The 13,913-nt window shown below is 38.9% G+C and overlaps 1 protein-coding gene across 1 annotated transcript; it reads right to left on the reverse strand.

Annotated features, from left to right (window-relative positions):
• Positions 1 to 2,001: 2,001 nt before the first annotated feature.
• Positions 2,002 to 13,417, reverse strand: ska1 (spindle and kinetochore associated complex subunit 1). Its single transcript, XM_020081637.2, has 7 exons — positions 13,280 to 13,417; positions 12,810 to 12,895; positions 12,587 to 12,702; positions 11,889 to 11,983; positions 8,367 to 8,504; positions 4,796 to 4,965; positions 2,002 to 2,473 (listed from the first exon to the last, which is right to left on the reverse strand). Exons 2-7 carry the CDS (start codon positions 12,889 to 12,891, stop codon positions 2,325 to 2,327), a joined length of 750 nt encoding a protein of 249 aa, XP_019937196.1. The 5' UTR covers positions 12,892 to 12,895; positions 13,280 to 13,417; the 3' UTR covers positions 2,002 to 2,324.
• Positions 13,418 to 13,913: the final 496 nt, after the last annotated feature.

The raw sequence follows: 13,913 nt of genomic DNA on the forward strand, positions 1-13,913 counted from the left end.
CGGCACAGAGGTACCGTAGACAACGACGAGGGTGCAAGACCTAAAACATCTCTTTTCACAGTCATTTAGACACACAATGAGGCTACATTTTGCAGCAGGCTTAGCATTGCTCAGCTCGATGAAGGATTGGAATATTGTGTGTTGTGTTGTTTTTGTCAAGTCTGGCTTCAGTTTCTAAACCTACCACATTTAAATGAGATCTTTTGGAAACTGGCTCTGGAATAGCAACACCTGAGACACCAACAGCTATAACTAAAGAAGTTGGTTTATAAACTAGCCCACAAGTTTTAACTGTTGAAATTGGTTTGTTCATTTTTGTATTTGGAAAATCAAATGTATCTTTACATAAAGACCACTCTGATATATGTGAATGCTGTCAGTAGTTTAGTAGTAGCAGTAGTTCAAGTCACAAGGCAGTTGTAAAGAGTATATAGTTGTGTCAGCCAATAATATTCTTTGAGCACCTAATTGGATATGGGGCCTTGCTGGTGGTGCCCATAATTACGATAACAAGTTCATGTTTCACAAAGAGCCATGTCTCTGACCATGATTTTAGGAGCTGATGTTAGGCTTAATCTCTTTTCAGAGGAATCTGTGTCTTTCTTCATCTGCATAGATTTGTAAATCTGCAAAATTTAATTTCTCCCCGAGCACTCTATCTTGGGATTTAAATCCTTTTTTTTGGTTAATAATCTCTTCAACTATTGTTTCAAAAATACTCTCCTAAATGACAAGTAGAAAAGCAGTTGACACATTTATCAATAATTATGTGTGCAAGCACCACTAGGCTGGATTTTCAAAATAACAATCCTGGATGGTAATAAGGCCTGACCAGGAAGCCTGAAGGAAGCTGGATTTTCAAAATAAGAGTCCTGGGTGGTAATAATATCTTACCAGGAAGCCTGATGGGGGCCTGATTTATAAACTAAAAGCACCCAACTTGTAAAATTCCCCTGATAGTTACAGGATGTTACCAGGAAACCTGAAAGGAGGCTGGCACAGTTTCTTTCTCTCTCACACTGAAACACCCTCTCTATGTCTCTCTCTCTCACCAACCTGGATCATGTTATTATTATGCACCTTTTATAAATTTCTGTTTCAAGTCAGCATCAAGCACTAGGCACACATTCAAAATTTCGTGAGAGAAAATCTAATCTAATCTCCACAGCAGCTTTCCTGCTCACTGCCTCGAATTTCTTCTGGAAAATGTATGCATTTTGCTGCATTCATGGTTAAAGTGTGTCCTATTAAAGGTTCAGTGTGTAAGATTTAGGTGATCTGTTGGCCCAAATTGAATATAAAATAACTCTCATGATGTTTTCACTAGTGTGTTTCATTAAAATTGTAAAAAAATTGGTTTTCTTTACCCAAGAACAGGTCCTTTACACTTAAATACTTTATATTTACATCAAGGGGTTCTCTCTATGGAGGCCGCCATGTAGTAGTCCAGACTGGACAAACTTAACACCTTTTGAGTTTTAATGACAACTGAAGTTCACCACAGGTTCTCTTACATGTTTGGAAAGGGAGGGTGAGGTGAGGGGTATTCAGCTGCAATTTCACTACTAGATGTCACTAAATTCTACACACTGTACCTTTAAACAAGATGGATACAATGCAAATTTCCAAAACACACAGAGCTAATCTAAACAGAACCTTAAAACAATCTTGTATCTGTGTAATACCATAAAAGTAATGCTATTCTAAAAGATTAACATAATAGCATTATGTTATATGTCAATAACAACATTGAATGATGATTGATAAGTAAGAAGAAATGGTTACAGTAATGCCAAATAAAGTTTGCTAAATCTTGGCCACTCCAAGTTTGTTAATTTATGAAGTTCAAAGAAGTAAATACACCTATCGAAGCAGACATTTCAAATGTTAATACACTAAAGAAGAAAAATAATCTGTAACTGAGTATGCATGTATGCAATTTTCAAGGTTAATAGCAAGGGATGTTTTTTAGATTTAGATTGGCCTAAAAACACAATTCACTGAATGATACAAATCTTTTTTTTTTTTATTTATTTTCTACACCATAAAATACAGACATACATGTTCTATACATGTTCTACAGACATGCATGTTGTATTACAAATGAATGTCCTTGGAACAATGCTTTGTAATAGAATATGAGGGGATTGAGCTCAAGTAAACACCATGTGACAGTGTACACACTGCATAAAGCAGTCTTCCTAATATCAGGAAAATCTTTTGATTACAGTGACTACAAATAACCAGGTAATAACCACACTTACAATCACTGTTGGTTTGAAAAGAAGATCATAACTGAAAGCATAATGTGACTGAGCCTTCATTCATAATAAAATATAGCGAGTGAGGCCTCCCCCTCGCAGCTCCCGCAGACGCTGGCAGTGTCGAAGCATGTTCAAAATCCCTTGAAATCGTTTGTCCACCTTCATTGATGTAAATTCCCGAATGTCATCCTCCACCACAAAGTACTGACCTGCAAGATATTCCAACACAACTGTGAGACCAGTTTTGTGTCATATACAAAAAAATTTAACCTCTGTATCAGGTCCTTCCTTAACAACTTTTTTTTTATGTCAATGTTTCAGATTTAAAAGATTCTCAGATCATCAGTTGGACAATGCAAATATCCCATTTCAAAAAGACCATGAATATGAGTGGATGTATTAGAGAAAAAGCAGATACAGTATATGATTTCATATTTGGATGACATTATATATATCTCAGAGACTTGTCTAAACAAGTATAAACCATAAATAATGACTTTTTATTTAGTGTTTGCTATATTTTGGTGTGCCTTAAAAATATATTTTGTGTCACAGCACAGTTTCCTTATGTTGCAGTGTGGAATGTTGCCTCCTGCTGAGGATGATGGATGGATGAATGAATGAATGAATGAATGAATACAGTGGGTACGGAAAGTATTCAGACCCCTTTAAATTTGTCACTCTTTGTTTCATTGCAGCCATTTGCTAAAATCCAAAAAGTTCATTTTATTTCTCATTAATGTACACTCAGCATCCCATCTTGACAGATGTAGAACTTTGCAAATTTATTAAAAAAGAAAAACTGAAATATCACATGGTCATAAGTATTCAGACCCTTTGCTCAGTATTGAGTAGAAGCACCCTTTTGAGCTAGTACAGCCATGAGTCTTCTTGGGAATGATGCAACAAGTTTTTCACACCTGGATTTGGGGATCCTCTGCCATTCTTCCTTGCAGATCCTCTCCAGTTCCGTCAGGTTGGATGGTGAACGTTGGTGAACAGCCATTTTCAGGTCTCTCCAGAGATGCTCAACTGGGTTTAGGTCAGGGCTGTGGCTGGGCCAGTCAAGAGTGGTCACAGAGTTGTTCCGAAGCCACTCCTTTGTTATTTTAGCTGTGTGCTTAGGGTCATTGTCTTGTTGGAAGGTGAACCTTCGGCCCAGTCTGAGGACCTGAGCACTCTGGAAGAGGTTTTCTTCCAGGATATCTCTGTACTTGGCCGTATTCATCTTTCCTTTAATTGCAACCAGTCGTCCTGTCCCTGTAGCTGAAAAACACCCCCATAGCATGATGCTGCCACCACCATGTTTCACTGTTGGGATTGTATTTGGCAGGTGATGAGCAGTGCCTGGTTTTCTCCACACAGACCGCTTAGAATTAACGCCAAAAGTTCAATCTTCGTCTCATCAGACCAGAGAATCTTATTTCTCATAGTCTGGGAGTCCTTCGTGTGTTTTTTGGCAAACTCTATGCAGGCTTTCTTCCACTGAGGAGAGGCTTCCGTCAGGCCACTCTGCCATAAAGCCCAGACTGGTGGAGGGCTGCAGTGATAGTTGACTTTGTGGAACTTTCTCCCATCTCCCTACTGCATCTCTGGAGCTCAGCCACAGTGATCTTTGGGTTCTTCTTTACCTCTCTCACCAAGGCTCTTCTCCCACGATTGCTCAGTTTGGCTGGACGGCCAGGTCTAGGAAGAGTTCTGGTCGTCCCTAACTTCTTCCATTTAAGGATTATGGAGGCCACTGTGCTCTTAGGAACCTTGAGTGCTGCAGAAATTCTTTTGTAACCTTGGCCAGATCTGTGCCTTGCCACAATTCTGTCTCTGAGCTCCTTGGGCAGTTCCTTCATCCTCATGATTTTCATTTGCTCTGACATGCACTGTGAGCTGTAAGGTCTTATATAGACAGGTGTGTGCCTTTCCTAATCAAGTCCAATCAGTTTAATTAAACACATTTGGACTCCAATGAAGGAGTAGAACCATCTCAAGGAGGATCAGAAGAAATGGACAGCATGTGAGTTAAATATGAGTGTCACAGTAAAGGGTCTGAATACTTATGACCATGTGATATTTCAGTTATTCTTTTTTAATAAATTTGCAAAAATTTCTACATTTGTCATACTGTCAAGATGGGGTGCTGAGTGTACATTAATGAGAAATAAAATGAACTTTTTAGATTTTTGCAAATGGCTGCAATGAAACAAAGAGTGAAAAATTTAAAGGGGTCTGAATACTTTCCGTACCCACTGTAAATGAATGAATAAATGAATGAATTAATACATGAATGAATGAATAAATGAATGAATGAATAAATGAATGAATGAATGAATGAATGAATGGTTTACCCTATGGGGGATTACATTCACAATTATATTGATTCCCAATATAAACAATTGAGGTAATAACTATATTGCAATAAGATAGCAATTTCACATGGGTATTCATTCATGTCTGAACTCAATACTGCAAACAGATGTCCAAATGAATTGCCAAAATCCATTATTCACAAACAGTGACAACTAAAGTTAGTGTACCTTTTGTAGCTTTCGTGTCCTGGTCCTTGAAGCGTTGGTGAAGTTTGCGTGCATGATTACTCAGAGTTTTCACTGACTGATGGAGGACCTTGTACTTGGCTGTTACAGCTTTGTTAATGCTCTGCACCACAGCATTAATATGATCATATGAAACACGTCCTTTCATGTACCTGAGAGGGACGGACACACAAGAACAGAAACAATTGCATTTAACATCCACATGTAGATCTGGAAAAAGTCAAAACGAATGTATGCTTGATCAAATACTAACAACTACAGTGCTAATCTAGAAATATGTCTGTGTTTATTAGACAGCTGAAGTCATAACAATTAAGAAAACACAGAATTAAAAACAACATGCAAAGTTGAGTCTTACACAGTTCTCTTCTATAAGAGCAGTCATCCACCAAAAAAACCCACCCCACTGTGTTTATATTTTGTGATAATGGCCTGCACAAAATTTGAGAAAAATAAAAAAAAATTGCACCCGAGTCAAAAATGTTGATTGTGCATAGCATCCCTATGTATGATACTCAACATTGTCATCCTTCTGAAAAATAAATTAGGAAGTAGTAAATCAGAGGAAGTAAGCATCATGGTACAACAAAAAAATAAAACTTCAATCTCAGAAAAATTTAACTACATGTATGCAACTACCATGTACTAAGATACTGACCTATGCTTTGATACAACCTCCCAACTTTTCTCACTCACTCACTCAAAAAATTACTTTGTTAAATAACATCAGGAACAAACCATGAAAACACAGAATTTTCACTATGATCCACAGCTGCTGATCAAAAGGCTGGTTGTACTTTATATTTACCCATGGGGCGGGTCCGCTCTACGGAGGCAGCCATGTTTTTTACAGTAGTCCAAACTGGACAAACACGCTATTTATGACAACGAAAAGTTTATTTCATGTTTGGAAGGGGAGGGTGAGATGAGGGGTATTCTGCTGCTCCATGCAGCTTCACCACTAGATGTCACTAAATACTACTACTGAACTTTTAAGGGCAGAGGATGTTACACCTTGTAAGCCCTATGAGACAAATTGTGATTTGTGATATACAAATAAAATTTGATTGATTGATTTTTGTTTGTACAGTGCTGGAGTTTCCTGTGTCCTCCCTCCACACTCCTGCTGATCAGCTCTCACTTAAATTAATAAACACAAACACTCATCACAAGTTATCAGGACCTGATCAGTACATGAAGTTTAATTAGTGTTTTTTGAATTGCTCCAGAGTTCATGAGGCTGCATTTAAACAAGAAAAAATCGTCAACATTTTGTGCGAGCTCAGCACAACACGAGATGTGATACTCACAGCCAGGACTCAGTGTTAAAGTGACAGGAATATCCGGATTCATGACCCGACACCATTAATTAGTAACTAAATACATGCATGTAAGTTTGTCATCTAAATCAAAACCATCTCAATAAAAGATTGAACAAATGAACATGAACTAGTTCATTTTTGGAACTGTGAACTTAGTTCAAAATTAAAAAAAACTATGAACATGAACCAGTTCAATTTCATTTGTATGAACTGAACTTTGAACTAGATTTTTTTAAGTGTGAACTGGCACAAAACTGATCCCATGGAGTGTTGGCAAGGATAATGAAGCATTGAAAACTACCTCTAAAATGACAATGAAACAGGACCGACTTCTCCATAAAACAAGAACACACAGGGCACAGAGAATCTAAACTGAGGATGCAGTTAAGACTTTTGCTGCGATGAAGGCCCGCTGTATGCACTTCTAAAAGGTAAACTTTATTTGCTCTCTAGTCTTTCATGTATTTCTTGCATATTTGTTTGGCGCACATGAGAAAGCGGTGTATAGGAGAGATTTGCACTGGTATGATTTAGTTTGAGGTGCTGAAATTGGATTTTATTGAAAATAGCTGTATTTGCTGCCATGACTCATGATGTGGATCCGAAAACGCCCATATTATGCATATTTTAACACTTTTTGCACTTTGAGCACACTAGTGTTGCACTAGATTGCACTCGTGTTGTTACTGGTATGTTGCAAATAGAGGGACAGTAAAATTATTGTTCACTTAAGCTTGCTCTTTGGGTGAATCCAAGCTTTTACAAGGCACAGCCACCTTCCTTGTGATGTTACACAAATAGACACATTTACATAATTGATGAACTTGATAACTTTGACTTTTTTTTTTAAACTTCCCATTGAATGTGAACTCTGTAATTGGTCTGTCACCAGTTGACATCTGACGGTGTTGACAAAGTAAGAGTTCACGTAGCAGCCATTTTCTATTCAGCTTGATTCTAGTTACAAACAGAACCTACTTCAGGAGAATAAAATGATCTAAACATTTCTAAAGAATTTCCTCATAAATTGGAAGCAGTGTTTTCTTTTTATAAAACAAGCTATTTTTAATCATTTCAACATTTGTATCCCTTTTTTAACACATGAATGATTGAACCCTTCTCTGTGGACATGCTGTTTTAGATGTAGTGGGGAAGACAGTAAGTGTCATAGATTTGATATAATAATTATTCAATTAAATTGAAGGAGATAACTCTGTTGAATACATTTGAGTAATAATCCCTCATTACATCTACATTTGAAAATATTTTCACTTTTAAACCTAAATACGTTTCAACTGCTGGAGGTGTTTTGTCCCATGCCTCAAGAATCAGTAACATATCAGTATGTGGCCATGTTAGTACTTAATTTAACACAAAGGCTGCACGATTTATTGTAATAAAAGCCTAATCCCAGTTCACAGTTCACACCCATCTGCAATGTAATTTCTAAATGACCAAAATCTGCAGCATTTCGAGGCAGGAGAGCGAGTGAGAGAAAAAGCAGAGAAATGTTTTTCTAAAAATCTAAAGAAAACCCAGCTGAAGGTGATGAGAATCAGATAAACAACCCCACTGTGATGTGTGACGGAAGAAGATTTTACCTATTTGAAAACAGGTTTATCACGTAGTGTTCAGTGTTGACCTTGTGTTGGTGGCTCAAAAAAAAAATCAATATATGGACACTTCAGATTCATTTTGAAACAGCAACAGGTCAGTGAAAGGCATAACCATGTACATTACATCGATTTTAATAATATGAAACAAACTGCACGTAGTGGTTTTAAAGTATAACTGTTACCGGACATGTACTGTGGAGGAACTCTGCAGAATTTGGAAGGGACTTTCTCGTCAGTTTGCCTTTCAAACTTCCAAAACACAGCAGCAGATTCTCTGCTGAGATGCGTTTATAACAGCAACAAATCCTCTGCAGGATTCAAGTGAGGGGTGGTGTAGCAGTTAGAGATAGGACGTAATGTATTAATTACGCTGCAGAGATCACACGTTTTTGTTTGGCACCTCTGCACCAGTGCCAATTCTAATTACCGCAAACTCTCTTCTGCAGACTTTATACTGTAGGGCCAGACAGAGAAAGTCTGCAGAAACTCTGGATGCTCTCACTCAGACATTTGTGTTTACACATGCACCATCTCTTGAGTTCACTGCATGTCTGAAAACACTTTATGTTTCCAAAATGTCCAAACATGTGCTAGATATCATTAAGAGATACTTACGGTGGGATGTTCTCAAACTCTGGTACAGTGATAAACTCCATCTCTTTGATGTAGCTTTTGCTGGTCTTTTTTACATTTTCTGGTTGGACAAGTTGAACATCTGCTGCTTCTTTCTTGTTCAAAACAGGTTCAGTTCCACTGAGAGACAAAACAAAGATTAGAAAGTCAGTGCTGGGGGTTATTTTTTAATACTACATAGTAGGGGTGTTTGATATTGACAAAAATAATATTTCTATATTTTTGCCACTGGTGAAGCCTGGCTAGCCAGGCTCTCTGTCCGGAATGAGTGGGTGGGTGGGTCGGAGAGACAGAGGGAAGGAAAAAGAGAGGGGAAAGGGTGAGAGACCCTTGTACATCGTTAAAGGTCTAGTGTGTAGAATTTATTGATATCTAGAGGTGAAATTGCATGTTGCAGCTGAATACTCCTCATTTCACCCTCCCCTCCCAAACATGAAAGAGAACCTTTAGTGAACTTCAAGGTTTTAGTTTGTCTAGTTTGGACAACAGTAAAAAACATGGCGGCCTGCATAGAGATTACCCACCTCCATGTAAGTATTAAGTCTTTAAATTTAAAGGGCATGGTAATGAAAACAAATATTCATAACAATTTAGATGTTTACACACCAGTGAAAACATCACTAGGATTATTTTATATTCAATTTCTGCCAAAAATTCATCTAAATCTTACACACTGAACCTTTAAAACAACAATTAAGATATTATCGTAGATTATAAATAAAGCACACCCCTACAACATAGTCAAAAATAACTGCATAGTCCATGTTTCTAAGAGGTGAAAAATACAGAAAAGTAATAGCTTCTACTTTATGCACATACTGTACATGGAGCTGCAGGGGTGAGCTCACTGATGATGTGTGATATTGACTATCAAACTTCAATTCAATTTTATTTGTATATTGCCAAATTAGGGCTAGGCGATATATAGAAAAAAAAATGTACGATAATTTTTTTTCTTATCAGTCAATATCGATATATATTGTGGTATAAATCAAATCAGCGTCACTGCACTGAGGCACATTACTCTGCGCAGGTCAACAGGAGACTCTGCTGCTCTGAGAAGGATCCTTAGAACTGATCTTTATAAAAAAACGCTGAATTCATATTTATGTTCCTTAACGGGGGCCTCGCTTCTTCTGCAACAATGACGTTAAAATACCACATTGATCTGAGGGAAGAGTTTCTCTTCTTTCAGCAGGAGTGTGTGTGAGTGTGTGTGAGTGTGTGTGTGTTTTTCTCTGTCACTTTTTACACAAACTTATAATCACATGGGATATTCACCATCTAGTCCTATATTCTAAAATAGTTATTAATCAATGATATGAGATCATGACACCGGATCATTCCGGTCACATTAACACTGATGTCCTGACTGCGCATCACATGAAGTCTTGTGTTGTCTAGCAGGTTTAAACATGTGTCTCATAAACTCTAGAGCGAATCAAACAATTACAAAGTAAAAAACAGTTCTGTGCTGTCCTAACAGGACGACGTGACCTTTAAACAAGACAATCAATGTATTGTCCCCTGAAACTGAGCTTACATTAAAGACTGTATTGCTAGTACTAATTGGGAGATTTTTAAAGGTGCATCCACATATGAGGACTCAGACAAAAACATAGAGGAGTATGCCACATGTGTAACAGACTACATCAGTACCTTCATTGAAAATGTAGTGCCCACTGTACAGATTTGCAGATATCCAAATCAAAAGCCTTGGATAAATAATAAGGTACAACACATACTGCTTGCTCGCTCCACTGCTTTTAAATCAGGCAATGAGGAGGAATACAGGCTGGCAAAATACAGACTCCAGAAGAGCATCAAACAGGCCAGAAGACAGTACTGACAAGAGCTGGAAGGTTTCTACTCTGCAGCTGATGCCAGGCAGATTTGGCAGGGCTGAGAAACACAGACACAGACTACGGTGGCACTTATTCAGGAATAACAAACTATAACACCTCCTTACCGGATGAGTTGAACATATTCTACGCTCGCTTCGAACAATCCCATCCGACACAGAAGTCCTTAAAATATGGAAAATACAACCCTGAGGAAAATCAACCCCCACAAGGCCTTGTGCCCAAACAACATCCCAGGAAGGGCCCTCAGGGTATGTGCTATAGAACTCACTGATGCCTCGCACAGTTCTATCCTGCTTTAAAAAGACCACTATCATCCCGATCCCCAAGAAAAACCCAGTAACCTGCTTGAATGATTATAGACTAGTTGCACTTACACCCATTATTATGAAGTGCTTCGAGCAGGTCATACTGGGTCACATCAAATCAATCATTACCTCCACTGGACCCCCTGCAGTTTGCATACCAGTCCAACAGATCTACTGAGGATGCAGTTTGTACTGCCCTGCACACTGCCCTCTCCCATCTGGAAAACAAGGACACCTACATCAAAATGCTGTTCATTGACTACAGCTCAGCATTCAACACAGTCATCCCTGCCAAACTAACACTGAAACTGTTAAGCCAAGGACTGAACCCCCTCAGTGACTGGATCTCAGACTTCCTCATCTGCCGACCACAATCTGTCAGGATTGGAAACACCGCTACCGGGACATTACTCATGAACACTGGCACCCCTCTACACACACCACTGTGCTGGTGACACCACAGTCCTGGGTCTCATCAGTAACAATGATGAATCAGCCTATTGCAGGGAGGGGGAGGACCTAGTGCTGTGGTGTCAAAAAAATAACCTGACGCTAAATGTCAGCAAAACAAAGGAGGTGAATGTGGACCTGAGGAAAGGGAGGAGTCAACACACACCATTACACATTGGTGAGACTGAGGTGGAAAGGGTCGACACCTTCAAGTTCCTCTGCGTTCACATCAGTGAGGACTTCACCTAGATCCACCTAGACTAAAGCCTAGTTTATGCTTTTGCATCGCATCGAAGCCGTAGCCTGACGCGCACCTCCAAAAAATCCTAACTACGCGTCGACGCGGACCGCAAGCACTGTGATTGGTCCGTTCAGAACGTAAGTTCCGGCAGTTGCTTTTTCCGGTCTTTCTTCCTCCTCGTACAGACCACATCCGCAAACGTCTTTTCTGTCGCCTGCGCTTCAACATTTGCAATATAAGCATTTGTTCTACAATATAGATGAGCTCCAACTCCAAATACAGCGGCTCCACCTCAGTCGCCATTGTTTACTGTGATCGAAAGAAAAAGCAAGGATTCGGCTATAACCCCGAAACCACACAAACACACAGCCACACCCCCCTAGCAGCATGGCGGTGAATTGCAGAGCAACGCGTTCCCTCTACGCAGAACTTCGAATGCTCAACGATGGCGTCATGTCGACGCCGTACCTACGCCGTTGACGTGACGCAGAAGCATAAACTAGGCTTAAGTGAATACCCATCAAGGCATTCTTGAGATATCATGTTCACAGAAATGGGATGGACAAAGGGATGGACACAAGGACAGACGGACAACAGGAAAACATAATGATACATAAAATAATAAAACACATGCTTTCCTCACCATGTTGGGACTTTCTTCATGGGCATGTGTGCAGGTATGTTGTCCTTCATGTGATGGACATCTTCCACATCCTTCTTGAATACCTCCTCAAGTTTCTGAAACTCAAACAAACTATTTGTGTCATAGGGCTAGACAGTGTTAGGAAAACATGCGATAACATTGTTTAATATCGCAATGAAGATACGACATTCCATGGGTATAGACACAGGGATCATGGACAGCTCCACAGCAGTGAGGAGGGCCACAGCCTAAGTACACCTATAGAGTTCATTTGGGGTCTTTTTAATATATATATGGACCATGAAAAGTGTCTCGTCAACATGTTGTGCTCTGTACAACACGAGACAAGACATGAAAAGCATGACTCAGTGTTAAAGTGAAGGAGCGACAGATTCATGATCCGACACCATCGATTAATAACTAAACACATGATTTTATTTTTCAATCTTAATAACTGCATCATTTGTCTTGTTACATGTATACAAATACAAACCGAATGTTAAATGTATATATCCACCTTCTGTCATTTATCTTTCCGTTCCCACAACGATATACAGAGAAAATGGGGATTTTTCAGGTATATTTACAAATGGTGATTAATCGTAATTAATCCACAGCTACCCTGTGATTAAACTGATCAAAATTTTGATTTTTTGAAAGCCCTACTTATATTACATGAGTGTGTAGCCTCTGTTTACCTTTAAATGCTTTAGTTGCTCCTTCTGCTGGCCTACACGTTTTTCAAACTCCTCTAAAAGGCTCTCCAGGGCAAACAGTTCTTGTCCAAGTTTCCTATTTTTATTTTGAGGCAATTCTACATGAGAGAGACAGAGAAAAGGGACCACATTTCTTTATCAATGACACTGTACACAAAAAAACAACAGTTATGTGTCCTGTCTTAAATAAATCACTGCTTCATACCAACAACTGATAGATCAACCATGCGTTGTAAGGATGATATCCTGTCATGAATGTGAAGACTGATATCCTCCAGCTCACTCATTTTCCTGAAAAGGGGCAGAGCCATTGCATTTACAACAGTACTTTGCACATTGTAAACTGCTACTTTAAATAACGCTAGCTAAGTAGGTGTACCATTGCTTTCCATAGAAATAACAACATAAAGCGACATGAACCTCCATAATAACAACCAACACAGATGGTAAAAGATTGCCTTTCCGAAGTCAAGATCATGCTTTTTTTTAAAAACAAAACAATATCGTTTATAAAAGTGAAGTTAGCTGACAGCCAACAGCTACGTGAGCTAAAGCTATTATTTCATCACAAACATCTGAATAGTCATATCTCTGAGACAAATCAGCAAATACAGAGCTGCACTATCTATGCCGTAAACACAAAATGAAACGGTAAGTTTCATTCGTGGCGCTTACTCTGCCAAGTAAGCAACCACCGCCGCGTTGTTCGTCTTCTTCGTCGTCTTCTTCGTCGTCTTCTTTTTGCTGTTTACTGGCGGGTGGCACCTAACGTTAAAGGTGCATTACCGCCACCTAACATGCTGGAGTGTGGGTCAGAGTGTTTGGTCTGCGGAAATACATACAATAAAATAATAATAATAATAATAATAACAATAAATAGAAGAAAAAAATACATTACTGGAACTTAAAGGTACAGTGTGTAGAATTTTGTGATATCTAGTGTTGAAATTGCATGTTGGAGCTGAACACCCCTCACCTCACCCTCTCCTTCCAAACATGAAAAACAACCTGTGATAGCCTTTAATTGACATAAAAACTCAAAAGATGTTTAGTTTGTCCTAGTGAAAACATCATGAGGATTATTCTACATTATACTTCTGACAATAGTTCCCTTTCACCCATGGACGAAATTTTGATTTTAGAGGTGGGGGGGACACAAGTATTTTTAATAAAACCCAAACTCTTTCAGTTTACTGTGTTTTCTGGCAGTTCTTCTAGTTTTCTATTGTTACTAGGGATGCACCAATACCACTTTTTTTAAAACCGATACAACGCACAAGCATCTGATGGAGGAGTAACTCGCCTCTTA

The sequence above is a fragment of the Paralichthys olivaceus genome, chromosome 18, assembly GCF_024713975.1.
Source record: "Paralichthys olivaceus isolate ysfri-2021 chromosome 18, ASM2471397v2, whole genome shotgun sequence".
NCBI lineage: Eukaryota > Metazoa > Chordata > Actinopteri > Pleuronectiformes > Paralichthyidae > Paralichthys > Paralichthys olivaceus.

What these genes read in the sequence shown, in the direction of transcription:
- ska1 (XM_020081637.2), bottom strand. Translation starts at nt 12,891, where the DNA reads ATGAGTGAGCTGGAGGATATCAGTCTTCACATTCATGACAGGATATCA. An exon ending in AGCAACTAAAGCATTTAAAG is followed by an intron (nt 11,984 to 12,586) that starts GTAAACAGAGGC and finishes TTTGAGTTTCAG; the next exon opens with AAACTTGAGGAGGTATTCAA. An exon ending in GGACACGAAAGCTACAAAAG is followed by an intron (nt 2,474 to 4,795) that starts GTACACTAACTT and finishes AATATCTTGCAG; the next exon opens with GTCAGTACTTTGTGGTGGAG.